The sequence below is a fragment of the Protopterus annectens genome, chromosome 5.part0 (assembly GCF_019279795.1).
Source record: "Protopterus annectens isolate FY-2018-M chromosome 5.part0, PAN1.0, whole genome shotgun sequence".
Taxonomy (NCBI): domain Eukaryota; kingdom Metazoa; phylum Chordata; order Ceratodontiformes; family Protopteridae; genus Protopterus; species Protopterus annectens.
The window spans coordinates 733,838,999-733,852,708 of record NC_056735.1 but is presented as its reverse complement, the minus strand read 5'-3'; the positions used below and the strand labels follow the sequence as shown (position 1 = coordinate 733,852,708).

The 13,710-nt window shown below is 42.4% G+C and overlaps 1 protein-coding gene across 2 annotated transcripts in view; it reads right to left on the bottom strand.

Moving 5' to 3' along the window:
* Positions 1 to 13,710, bottom strand: part of DYNC2H1 (dynein cytoplasmic 2 heavy chain 1) — a 6,555,988-nt gene that overhangs the window by 4,240,266 nt on the left and 2,302,012 nt on the right. For both annotated transcript variants that reach the window (XM_044072582.1, XM_044072581.1), the window contains one exon: positions 11,814 to 11,984. In XM_044072582.1, coding sequence (XP_043928517.1) covers positions 11,814 to 11,984 — 171 coding nt within the window. The remainder of the gene's footprint in view (positions 1 to 11,813; positions 11,985 to 13,710) is intronic.

Here is a 13,710-nt window from a genome sequence, read left to right as displayed (position 1 = left end):
AGACATCCTCAGGGGGTGATCTGGGGAGCCTTCCCTTCCTCCAAGTCAGTGTCTTGGTTAAGGACTCAGGGGAGTCCACGTGCCTCCTTTGCACTTATGCTTGCGGGAGCTTCCTCGGGGGGACTGTCCGAGGAGCCCTCGCCAGCGACATCTTGTTCCAATGGAACTATCTGTGACATCGAAGCAGGCTGTCCCTTTGGCCGGGTGATGGAAGCCTGGCCCAGCAGAGAGGGAGTGCAGGGAGGAGTTGATGCAAGGGCCGGGGGTCCGGATGCTCTCAACAGAGCCCTCTCCACAACATCGAATGCCGAGGGAGAGCCACTCTCCAATGGATCCGAAAGTCAGCTCCCACTCGGATCCGATGAAGGGATTGGAGCCGGTGCCGAGACCGTCGGATCCGAGGGACCAGTGTGCTCCGACCTGGACGGAGCCTAAGGCACACTGAATCCCCCGGATCCGAAGCTCGGACCACGGCTCCAAGAGGTCGGATCCGACAGACTCGAGGGTAGGGTCGGATCCAAAGTACACAGTACTGTCGGCGCCGACCCACCCCCGGCTCCAAGGCTGCTTGGCTCCGAGCGCTCCAAACCCGGGTAGTGGGTCGGAGAAGGAGCAATTGGGTGGAAAAAAGGTATCGAGCTCCCCCCCTGAGGGGGGGGGAGGCAAGAGCACTCCCATCTGCAGTTGGGCCTGGATGAATCTTCGCATCATCTGGTCCAAGTCTGCATCAGATAAGCTAAATGTGGATCTCGAAGAGGCCACCGAGGCAGGCCTGGAGTGCCGCCTCGATGACCTGGTCGGAGATCGGGTCTCCTCCTCCTCGGGCCCCGGGGAGAAAGAAGGGGATCGGAGCCGAGGAGGAGACCTAGAAGCAATGGTGGGAGAAGCCCGCTTAGCTGGCAGGGCCGAAACGGAGGTCTCGGCCCGCCGCTTTTGGTGCTTCTCCCTCCGTTTCTCCCTCCTGGCCTCCCTGTCCTCCGACACTTTGGCGGGAGTTTGAGTCCCAGTCGGAGGCAGGGGGGCAGGAGTGGCAACCATCACAGGCTGTGATGGAGCCACAGGAGTGGTAGAGGAAGCGGAGGCCGAAGCCGAATCCGGGGGTAGAAGTCCCGCCAGGACCAGCTTCGACCTCCGCTCTTTCAGTGCCCTGGGGTTGAACGCTGCACAGATAGTACAGCCCGAGGTGAGGTGTTCAACCCCAAGGCACCGGACGCACCAAGTGTGGCCATCAGCCGGGGAGAGCTTATGGCCACACTCGGTACATTTCGAAAATATGGCCTTTGGGGCCTCAGCCATTCCCTTACAAACACTCACACACTAGCGACCAGCGAAGGGAGAGTATTAAATAAACAAAAAACAGGGAACCTAACTCAGACACACTTAATAAAAGTTAATTTAAACAAAAAAAGTAGTTTTCTGAAGAAAAAAGTTTAAGTTTTTGTCACTTATCTGGAGCTCAAGAAAAAGGATCCTGCCATCACAAGCGCGGCAAACTAGATCTGAGGTCATGGAGGGTTAGCAGGGGATTATGGGTGAAGGGAGGGGCTAGGAGCTCGGATACATTAGCTTGAAATAAGTTGCCGGCTTGGATCCGATATCGGATCCGTGACCCACAGGTTGCAGACAAATGAACATTCCTACTTCAGATCGAAGGTTATACAATCTGAGAGCCATTTTTGAAAGTGTCACTTTAGAGATTGGAGCACCTTTCTTTGCATCTGAAAAGGATACAAATAGTTGGTCAGATTTTCTGAAGTCCTTTGTCCTATGTAAGTAGAAGTGTAATTGTCTATGTACATCCAGTTGGTGCAACATATATTCCCCCCTTATTCTCATAGTTAGGGAAAAATACCGGTAGTTCTATGGATTGGTTCAAAGTAGATTCTAAACATACTTTGGGTAAAAAGGAAGGGTTTGTTCGTAAGGATACTCTGTTTCTTTGGAAAAGCATGTGAGGGGGCTTTACTGACAAGGCTTGCAGCTCTGACACCCTTCTCGCAGAAGTAATAGTAATCAAAAGAATAGTTTTCCAAGTCAAAACTTTGAGATCGCAGGATGATGCTGGCTCAAAAGGGTGAAAAATCAAATGGGACAAGTCCCATGGAGCTGGAGGGTCCTTAACAGGTGGTCTTAATAAAAAAAGTACCTTTAAGAAAAGCTTTGCATTTGCATAGTCCGTGAGACATAATACTGAGGCCTGATTCACCTAAATGGAAACTGGATATCACTGCTAGCTAAACTCTAATAGTAGCTGCGGCTCCGCCTTCAATGAATAGTTTCACCAAGAATTCTAGAATGGAACCTACTGGGGCAGAAAAATGGTCAGTCTGATTATGAGAAGCCCATAAAGAGAATCTCTTCCATTTCTTTCTATACATCTTTCTCTTTGAAGTCGTATGAGAAAAATTAGGATATGTTTTACTGATGAAGAAAGGTTGGGGAACCTGGCTATGGATGGAATCGGAGCAGCCAAGCTGTCAACTTGGCAGTCTGAAGGGAGGGATGGAGCATTCCTGATGCATGTGTCAGGAGGTCTGGAAGTGGGTCCAGAATCCAAGGCTTCGCCCGGAGATGAAACCACAGGAAGGGGAACCAGATTTGATGAAGCCAGCATGGGGCAATGAGTATTAAGTCCCTTCCCAAGTAATTGTAATTGGCTTTTTGAAGAAGTTTGGATATCAATGGAAAGGAAGGAAAAGCGTAGAGGAGACCGGAGGGCCAGTCGTGTACAAGTGCATCCCTTGGTGACTCCCCCAGAGGGGAGATCTGGGCAAAGTAGCTGCTGCATTTGGCATTCATGGATGTGACAAATAGGTCACAGCTAGGCTGGCCCCATTCGCCACCTCCTGTTTTAGGGACCACTCAGGAGGCATTAGAATCACCCTGCTGAGTTTGTCTGCAATCACAATGGATTTCCCCGGGATGTGCATTTCTAAGCTTTGGGAGGAGGTTGCCTAGTGCCATACTCTCAGGGCCTCTTGACAAAGAGGGGTAAGATCTGGTTCCTCCTTGTTATGTACCATACAACTGACATGTGGTCTGTCTGTATTGCAATAGTTCCCAGCGGAAGTGTGTCCCGGAATGCTAGCAACGTTAAAAACACTGCTCTCATCTCTAGGACACTGATGTGCAAATGGGCCTCGTGATCTTGCCAAGTGCCTTGGACTATCTTTCCCATATAACGCCCTCCCACCCTATCTAAGAAGCATCCATAGGCACTGTGGCTAGTGGTTGGGGAAGTACAAAGGGTCGACCTAGCGTCACGAGTGGAGTAAAGCCACCAACGAAGGTCTTTCTTGCAAGATTTCATTATGAATATTTTGTGGGACATGGTCAGCTCTTGCATCGAACACTGAGTGGACAGTAGCCACTGGAGAAATCTCATGCACAGATGTGCTAATGGGATCAAGGTTATTGCTGCTGCCATAGTCCCCAAGATTTTCAGAACTATCCTTGCTTGCGCTTTTTTTTTTTTTTTGGGGAAGGAAGATTCAAGACCTGATAATGTAGAACTTGTACTCTTTCTGGAGGAAGTCTGGCCATCATCTTTGTTGTATCCAATTCTGCTCCTATAAAAACAATATGCAGAGATGGCAGCAAGGCAGATTTTTCATAGTTTATTGTGATTCCTAGGTGAGAGCAAAGCTGCAAGGTGGTGTCTCGCGATTTTGTTAGGAGATGCTCAGTGGTGGTGGTTAGGAGCCAGATGTCTAAGTATGGAAACACTCGGAATTCATCCTAGGTGTCTTAAGTGAGGCGCGACTACTGCCATATACTTGGTAAACACACTGGGGGCTGTAGTGAGGCCAAAGAGCGGAGCTCACAACTGGTAGTGGCTGGCTCACAGCCAAAAGCACAGGTGTCTCCTGGATCACCTGTCCATTTTTATGTGGTAGTAAGCATCCTGGAGGTCTATTGAGCACATCCAACCATCTTGTCCCAGAAAAGGGAGAAATGACTGCAGTGTTACCATCCGGAATTTGGATTTTCTTACAGACTTGTTTAGGTTGCTGAGATCCAGAACTGGTCTCCAATCCCCCGTTTTCTTTGGAATGAAAAAGAATCTTCAGTAGTTCTGGATCCCATTTGGCCTGCTGGGACTGTTTAGATGATTGTTTTGTCTAGCAACTTTTGAATTTCTACAGTTGTCTGCTCCCTTTCACTGGGTGGAACATCCAGGATGTTTTTTATGTTTGGGACGGGGACAGAAAAGGGTATGGAGTAACCTCTGGATATGATGCTTTGTACCCACTTGTCTTTTGTTATTGTTAGCCAGGCTTTTGGATACAAAGATAGGTGGCCCTCCTGACTGCCTCCAGAGATGGAGAGCTGGGCCTCCCTTCAGGAGCACTGAAAGGGCTTACCAAAGAAGGATTCCCGGTCACCCTGATTCTGTAGACCCCCTCTGCTGTTGGGTCAGCGTCTTCCATTATTACTTCCCCCTCTGCCCCGGGGGAAGAATCACCATGTGTGTCCTGGAAAGCTCTCTGGTATTTTCAAAACCACATTTTCCCACTACCTTTCTGACCTTTGGAGTAAGGTCTGGTAGGTAGGGAAAAATGGACTCCTATGGCAGAGAGAGTCCTTCCTTCTTGTTCACACCTGGTTAGTGTGTCCTTGACTTTAGACCTGAACAGGGATGAGCCATCAAACAGGGCATTCACAAAGGAAGATTTAAGGGGCTCTGCAAAGTCACACAAGCGCACCCAGGAATGACTCCTTAGGGAAATTCCTGAGCCCGCTGCACTGCTCGCTCCATCCGCTGCATAAGAAATCAGTCTCATGGAGGAGTTGACCAATGAATTTAAGGTACAGGGCTGAAAGGAAACTTTCTCTGACACTCCTTTAGCTACTGAACCTTGAAGGGTATCTCCTAGCTCTTTCAGGAGATGTCTCTTTAATCTGGTAAAATAATTCAGGTAATTCTGTGACCTAAGAGCAAATTTCATTGAAGAGAAAATTCGCTTTCCATATTTTTGAGAGTTCCTTCTTGGTGGCTGCTGCTGCCACCACCATAGCAACTATTGGGACTCCCTTAGTTAGAAAGTTTTGTTCAAAGGAGATGTAATGAACTTATTTGGCCTCCGAGGAACTGGTTCCACAGAATCTGGAGACTCCCATGTCTTTTAAGAAACTAAGCTCGTCGAAAGGCAGAGATACCCAAGAGGAGGAAGGGTGAGATCCAAAAGCCTTCAGGTAGACAGACTCCTCCGTTGAAGGGTTGGTGGACTTCAAGCCACCTCTCTGTTTAAGTATTTCCAAGATGTCTCCAAAGGAGACATCATCAGCAGGTGATCGTGGGGACCCTTCAACTTCATTGAGGTATGTATCTGAAGTGAGAAACACCTCTGGGGAGTCTAAATGCTTTCTCTTGCATAACCTCTTCTGAGGGACCTCTTCGGAGGGGTACTATGGAGAGGTTTTGGAACAGAGAGGGGCACCCAGTGGGGCATCCTGAGGCTTAGGATTTCCGTGTCCCTGTGGATGCAAGGGTATAGAGACAGACACCGGAGTCTTTGGGTGGAAGAATGTCCAGACCTGAGAGTGGAGTTGCCTGTGGAGACAGCACTCTCCTCATCACCTCGAAAGCCCCCCCCCCGATCCGAGGAAACCCCTGGTTCCAAACATGAGGGAATCCCAGGAACCAAGGTGGACTGCTCCAAGGCTGAGGCAGAAGCTGAGCTCACCTGAGCCAATGCCCCAAGAGGCAAGATCAGATCAGATGACTGTCCAGACTCCCCTCCTCGGACCTGACTGGAGAATGCAGACTCCTAGACTACAGTTTCGATGGATGGTCAGAGCAATGTTCGGATCCAAAGATCATGTGATGGGTCTCAGTTCTGACGGTTCTACCAAAATCAGCTCCGGACATTCCGGGTCCGAGGTCGGATCGGAGGAGGAATCGGTGTAGAAGGGTAGGATTTGTTTGGATCCAAAGCCCTTGGGGTTGGATCTGATAACACTTTGGTGAGTACCGGTGTCCTTAAAAGCCTCTGCACTACATGATCCACGTCGTCGGACAGGCTCCTGAAAGATCGAGCCAAGGGGGCAGGAGATTTGGAGGGCTGGAGCAATGGCGACCTGAGAGTGGGGGATACCGTTTCCAATTCAGGTGACCGGCTCTGCAACTGAAAGTCCACCAAAGCCGAAATTGATGGAGTCGATGTAGTACGCCACTCGGATCCGGCAGCCTTTGGTTCCACAACAGAAACTTTGGGCATCTTTTTGGAGGCCTCTGACGGATCACTGGAAGATGAAGATCTCTCCCCCGACTTATCTGACTTTGAAGGAGGAGATTGGCCAGACTTAAGAACCTGGACCTTCTTGGATTGCTTTGGAGAAGAGGGTTTTCAAAAGGCCTCTTAAAATCAGCTTGTTCTTTCTTTCCCACAACGCCCTGTGACTAAAGGAATGACAAATCACACAGGACTCTTGGAGATAAATGGCTCCTAAACAGTAAATACAAATGGTATGCCCATCAATAAGGGACATTTTTGTCCACATTCCTCACATTTTTAAAACCCAGAGGATTTAGAATCCTTAGAAAACATTGTATGCACTAATCAGCAACAAGAAAGGAAACAGCTAACAATCACTCTATATATACATATGTGTGTGTGCATATATATATATATATATATATATATATATATATATATATATATATATATATATATATATATATATATGTAGGTATATATATATATATATATATATATATATATATATATATATATATATATATATACATACATACATACACACACACACACACACACACACACACACACACACACACACACACACACACACACACACTATGGATATAAAAAGTTTACACACCCCTGTTAAAATGCCTGGTCTTTGTGATATAAAAAAATGAGACCACAGTATATCATTTCAAAACTTTTCCCACCTTTAATATGACCTATAATCTGTACAATTCAATTGAAAAACAAACAAATCTGTTAGGGGAAAAAATATAAAAAAACAAAAAATGTATAATACGCTGGTTGCATAAGTGTGCACACACTTTGTTGTGTGTGCATACACTTAAACTAATACTTTGTTGAAGCACCTTTTGATTTAATTACAGCATTCAGTCTTCTTGGATAGGAGTCTATCAGCATGGCACATTTTGACTTGATAATATTTGCCAACTCTTCCTTGCAAAAGCACTCCAAATCTTTCAGACTGCGAGGGCATATCTTGTGCACAGCCCTCTTCAGGTCACCCTACATATTTCCTATTGGATTTAGGTCTGGGCTCTGGCTGGGCAATTCCAAAACTTTAATTTTCTTCTGGTGAAGCCATTTTTTTGTTGATTTGGATGCATGATTGGAGTCATTGTCATGTTGAAAAGTGAAATTCATCTTCATATTCAGCTTTCTAGCAGACACCTGAAGCTTTTGGGCCAAAAGTGACTGGTACTTGGAACTGTTCATAATTCCCTCCTCCTTGACTAAAGTCCCAGTTCCAGATGAAGAAAAGCAACCCCAAAGCATGATACTGCCACCACCATGCTTCACCATGGGGATGGTATTCTTTTGGTGATGCGAAGTGCTGTCTTTGCGCCAAACGTACATTTTGGAATTGCGCCCAAGAAGTTCAACCTTGGTCTCATCAGACCATAACACATTTTCCCACATGCTTTTGGGAGACTTGATGCATTGTTTTGCAAATTTTAGCTGGGCTTGGATGTTTTTGTGTGTAAGAAAAGGCTTCCGTCTTGCAACCCTACCCCATAGTCTAGACATATGGAGAATACTGGAGATTGTTATCATATGCAGAACACAATCAGTACTTGCCAGAAATTCCTGCAGCTCCTTCAGTGTTGCTGTAGGTATCTTGGTAGCCTCCCTAACCAGATTTCATCTTGGTTTTTCATCAATTTTGGAGGGCCGTCTAGTTCTTTGCAACATCACTGTTGTCCCATATTTTCTCCACTTTTTGATGATTGTCTTCAATGTGTTCCATGATATAGCAAATGCTGTGGAAATTTTTTTGTACCCTTCTCCTAACTGATACCTTTCAAAAATGAGATCCCTTTAATGCGTTGTAAGCTCTCTGCAAATGGTGGCTTTTGCTGTAGCAGGCTATTGAGTAAATGTCAGGAAAATCCTACTAGGACAGCTGAATTTTATTATGGGGTTAATCAGAGTCTCTTTAATTGATGGCAGGTGTGTACCCAAGACAACTGAATGCTGTAATTAAATCAAAATGTGCTTCAACAAAGTATTAGTTTAAGGGTGTGCACACTTATGCAACCAGTCTATTGTACGTTTTATATTTTTTTATATTTTTCTCCTAACAGATTTGCTTGTTTTTCAAATGAATTGTACAGGTCATGGTTCACATTAAAGGTTGGGAAAAGTTTTGACATGATTTATTGTGGTCTCATTTTTTTAGATCACAAAAACCTGGCATTTTAACAGCGGTGTGTAAACTTTGTATATCCACTGTGTATATATATATATATATATATATATATATATATATATGTGTGTATATATATATATATATATATATATATAGATTATTAAAAACAACTACAACAACAATCGCAGTAAAAAAAACTAAACTAGAAAAGGTGTAATAGAAAGGGAAAGGATGGCAGAGCCGTCTAACTTAAATGGGCTATGCTCTGAGGAGTGAGAAAAAGGAGAGGAAAAGCCCTCTAACTTAAATGGTTTAAGGCAGTTCTCTAACCGAAACAAACCAATCTGGAAAGACCAATAAAACGGAAAAAGAAAGCCCTCTTAACTAAAAACGGGCTATTTAAGTTTAAAGCCAGGATAGGGGAAAAAAGGCCTAAAGGAGAAAACGAAGGCCAACAGCAGTTTAATCACAGAAATAGCAGAAAATTTTGTTTAAGCAATTATCAAGTAGAAAAAACACAATTAGAAAAAACAAACATTTTCTCCTAAATATAAGAAGGAAGTCTACTTAGCTAGAGCCAGTAAGAAGAGCACCCGATTTTGTTTAGCAGCAAACGAAATCTGGGGAGCTCTCCTAGTGCATGATAGGATAGGGTTTTAGTCATGAACTAGTGGAAGACTTCAAGCTTGTGTATAAGGCAGTCTCAGATCCGAGGATTGGATCTGAACCCAACCTATTAAGAATGAAGGCGAGATAGGACAACATTACATGGGGTATTTCAGAGCTGCACAGTTAAGGCTCCTATATATCGCACAAAAACAAACCTATAATTCAAAGTGTTAAGAGATGAAGATGAAACAGAGGGGAAGCTCAAGAAACAAGGAAATACTGGGATTTTGGATGCAGATCCATAAGGAGAATAACAATAACCATGCAGAATATTATAATCACAAAGCAGCTGAAAATATTCTAAGATCTAAGGCAATGGAGAAAGGAAATTCTGCCTATATGGATGACTGCAATTAGTGGCACACAGAATAGGCAAGAGAGGGCTGGAATTTACTGCAAAAAGCTGGCAAAGCAACAAAGGTATTGGGGGCAAAAATTAGAGGGGGGAAAGGTAACACAATAAAAGAAGGCCAAGTATTCATTTAGACTGCAGGTTAGAGACTGATTATCTATCAAGGACTGATAGCGTATAGGCAAAGAGAACGGAATAGGGTGATCTTAAGTTAAAGATCAAAACTGGTAGAGTTTCTGGTAGAATCTAGAACAGAAGCTGCTGTTAAAAATGGGATAATTAGTACAGCATATAAAATATTGAAAGATAACTATAGGAATCAATCAGAAAGGACTGGGAAGAGAGAGTGGATAAGCAATTCACAAAGAAGCAATGGGAGGATATATGTATGGCTCCCAAATATGCAACGAAGTTTAGAAGATTTAGGATCTTTGCTTGGAAATGTTTACATGGGTAGTTTTATACCCCATGCATACTCCAAACAAATTTTCTTCAGGTAGACTGCCAACGTTTGAGATGTGATGAGGAAGAAAGAAGTAATTGGGAATATATGTTTTGTGAGTGTAATGAGTTGGCAGAATTTAAAAACTAACTGCAGACAACTCTGTCAGAAATACTGGGTGAGGAAATTGGTGTAACTAAGGAAGTGTTTCTTAACTGTGATACAGAATTGGAATTGCCTAAACAAAGTAAGGCCTTGCTGAGTTTAATTCTGGCATCTGCAAAAAAGCAATTCACAGAAATGAAAATCCAAGTCTAAACCCACTGTAGTAGAAGTAAGTGAATATAGTAACAAAGATAAAACAACTGGAACTGGGACACTGAGGAAAAAGGTAGGAGCAAATTACAATACTAGAAGTACTGAATTACAGAGACACAAATAACGGAATTGGAAGTGAAATCTTTAGAAAAGGGTAGGAGAAAATTACTTGGAAAAAATGAAAATTGTGGAAACAATATATGCAGAATAATGTTTTGGAGGAGAGGAGGAATGAAATTTAATGGAAGGCAGGAATCGAATGAACTATGTAATATTTGACTGACAGCAACTGTATAGAAGGATTATATGTGATGTATAATGTTTGCAACTTAAAAAGTAAATACGCTTTATTTTCATTTATACAAATGTATGCTTTGTTTTAATTTATATAAATGTATGAGTGTCTATGTCATAAGTAATAACTTAATAAAGAATTTTCTTGTTAAAAAACAAGAAGTGTGACAGCAGTCACCTTTAGCTGTTGCCACCAAGTATAGGGCAGTGATGGATCTGAATGGTATGTGCAAGTGCGCACATCTACTATGTCACTAGACAAAATTAAAGTTAGGAGGAAAAGTCATTCCTGGTCCCGTGTTTAAATTCTGTGTGGCCGTCTCACCTAATGGGATGGAGAATGCAGCTGGTTAATGCTGCTGGCAATGCAGAAATAAAGTGAGAGGGACTAAGGGGCACATAATTAATGAAGGTGATCTTGGGCAACATACAACTTTCCCCTGACAAAAAAAATGTGGAATTAAATCCATTCTCCAGTGCAAATAGTAACAAGGGAATAAGCAAACAAAAATGAACAAAAAAAGGGATGCGGAACAATTAACATACATGAAAATGGAAGGCAACACAAAAAAAAGAAAAAGAATTAGTCAATCTTCATTATCATGCCTATGAAACCACTCTCCCTGCAAAAGATAAAACAAGGAAAAGAGTAATTAAAACCAAAAGCACAGTTGTCTCAACCAAAGTCCTCTGCCAGTACCACCAACCAGCGCCCTACCCCCCTCAGCTCTTCCACTGATCAGCACAATAAAAAAAAAATCTGTAATAAACAGACCATTATACTCTAAAACATCCATTCCTTTTTCATACACCAACCAGGTGGGCCAGATGCATGATACATCCCCACACCCCCAACTCTGCCCAAGCCATTCAAGTCCCATTTCTCTGCCCTGCCCAAACCTGCCTTTTGGTGCACTTTATTAAAAAAAACATAATATCTTACTTCAAACTGTAGCAAACAGTTGCTAGAGTTTATATCCTGCCAGCATGGACTGCTACAGCGCACAGGTTTTAGTTAGAGATTTTCTATTTTTTTTTTCTTTTAAATTGTAGCAAGCAGTTGCTACAGTTTAGACTACAAATGGAGAGCAAATGCAATACCAGCTTTTAAACCCAGTACTGAATTAAAGAGATCTGTACTAGCTGACTGTGCTCCCTCAACACTATGAGCCCAGGTCAGTTGCCCCTCTCTTCCCAAAATTGCTAAGCTACTGACACAAAAAGATACAATAGCTACATCTTTATCTCAAGACAACACAGAAGTAACCAAGTGTTAAATCGTTTCCAAAAGTAGCATCTTAAGTCGAGAGACTGGAGTGTAAAATATTAAGCAGTTTAAACTGATAAAAATTGACATACTTTAAGTTCCAAAGCCTTTTCCACAATGGTATTAGCCACGTTTAGTAGCTCTCCAAACAGCAGTTTCTCTAACGTAGTCCCTCTTGGAAGACCAAGAAGCCGGAAAAGATCAAGCCAATGATCCTGTGAAAGGTTTTCTCCACGAACATATTTCAATACAGGAACTACCATCTGTGATTGGGTCAAGAGAAAAATAATGGCAATGGTTTATCATTTCTCAAAAGAATTACAGTTCAGATATCCATGTACAAAAAGAAAACATATCAATCATTTTAACTGCAATGTCATTGCAGGTCATTATAATATAAATATCACAAAAAGAAAACTGTAAAATAAAAATCATTTATCTTACAAAGTAAAACTTCATGTGGTTCATGACAGGAAAACAGTGCCATAGAACTGGAAATTAGGCCAGATAATTTTGTCAGTCTTGAATCTTTAAAGTCAAATTTTATACCACTTAATGCAAAAGATATGGGCAAAATCCCAAACAGTTCTGCCATGATCTAGGGTGTTGGCAGGATGTGAAAACATGACATTCAAAACAGTCCTAGAAAATAATTTTCTGTTCTGGGACTGCCTGTTCAACAAAATTTAGTAACATTTTGCCAAGTGGCAGCTTTGCATATATTCTGAAAAGACACATATTTAAAGGTGTGAAATGCAGCAGCAGCTGAGCTGACCTGGCTGACTGAGACATCAATACTCCTTGCAAAGGTATACACTGTAGTGTAAGGTAAATGGCATACAATTACCTAACCAATTCAGGTGCCTCCTTTTCAAAAAGGAAATATAACTGGACTGATTTTCTACAAGAGTCAATTATGTCCAAGCAATATTGGAGCTATCCATATATATCTAGACTATGCAAAAGCTTGTCCAACCAAAAAGGAAAATAGGAGTACTTGTATTAATTTCAAGAGGAGCTGCAATAGTGATAGAAGAAAATAAAAAAAATAATAATGGCAGATTTGTAGTGCTAAGGGGCTACTGGCAAGGGAGGAGGATTAAACTGGCATGTATTTATATTTCACCCAAAACTGCTATAATGGAGCTTAGGAAAATTTTGGGAGAAATAATCAGTTTTCAGCAAGGAATATTACTTATAGGTGGGGAATGGAATTTGACTTGCAGCAGTGAAAATTTGTTTGGGAGGCACAGAAGGGAAAAGTATAACAAAGGAGGGTAGATTTCTGACAACATTTATGAAAATATTTGGCATAGAAGATGTGAATTCAGTAATAGGAGTTTGGAGTGAATTTACATAGAATTCTCCAACATATAAAAACTGGGCTCGGTTAGACAGAATTTACATTTCACAGGAACATGCACATTTAATTGAAGGTCTTGATATGCACACAATAACTATTTCAGATCATGTGCCAATAATAGCTAAAATAAAAACACAGGCTAATGAAATAAAAATGAGACACTGGTGCTTTCCCAGCTATCTGCTGAACAGAGAGAAATTTAAGGAATGAGTAGTGGGGATTACTCAGGAGCTAATCGAGAGGATATAAATTACTTCTGAAAATATAGCTAGGGAGTGGGATAAAATTAAGATGGAGTTTAAAAATAAGGTAGAAATAGAAGAAAGGGAGCTATGGTTAAGAAGCAACAAGAATCATCTAGCGGGACTGACAAATGTTAAAGTATTGCAGAATAGGGGGAATCTCACAAAAGATGAGGATCAACTACAGAATGCTAAGCAGAAAGTAAAGCATTACCTTGATAATATACATGAGTTTTGAAAGATTGCTATTGAACTGCTTTTTGATAACAACACTAGAGCAGAAAACTTTTAGCAGTGATTTGGGCAACAGAAAGTAGAAAGGGCTGTCGCCAAGCTTAGGGAGCCTATAATAAAGGAAGGTAACAAGAGATCCTGCAGCGGTAT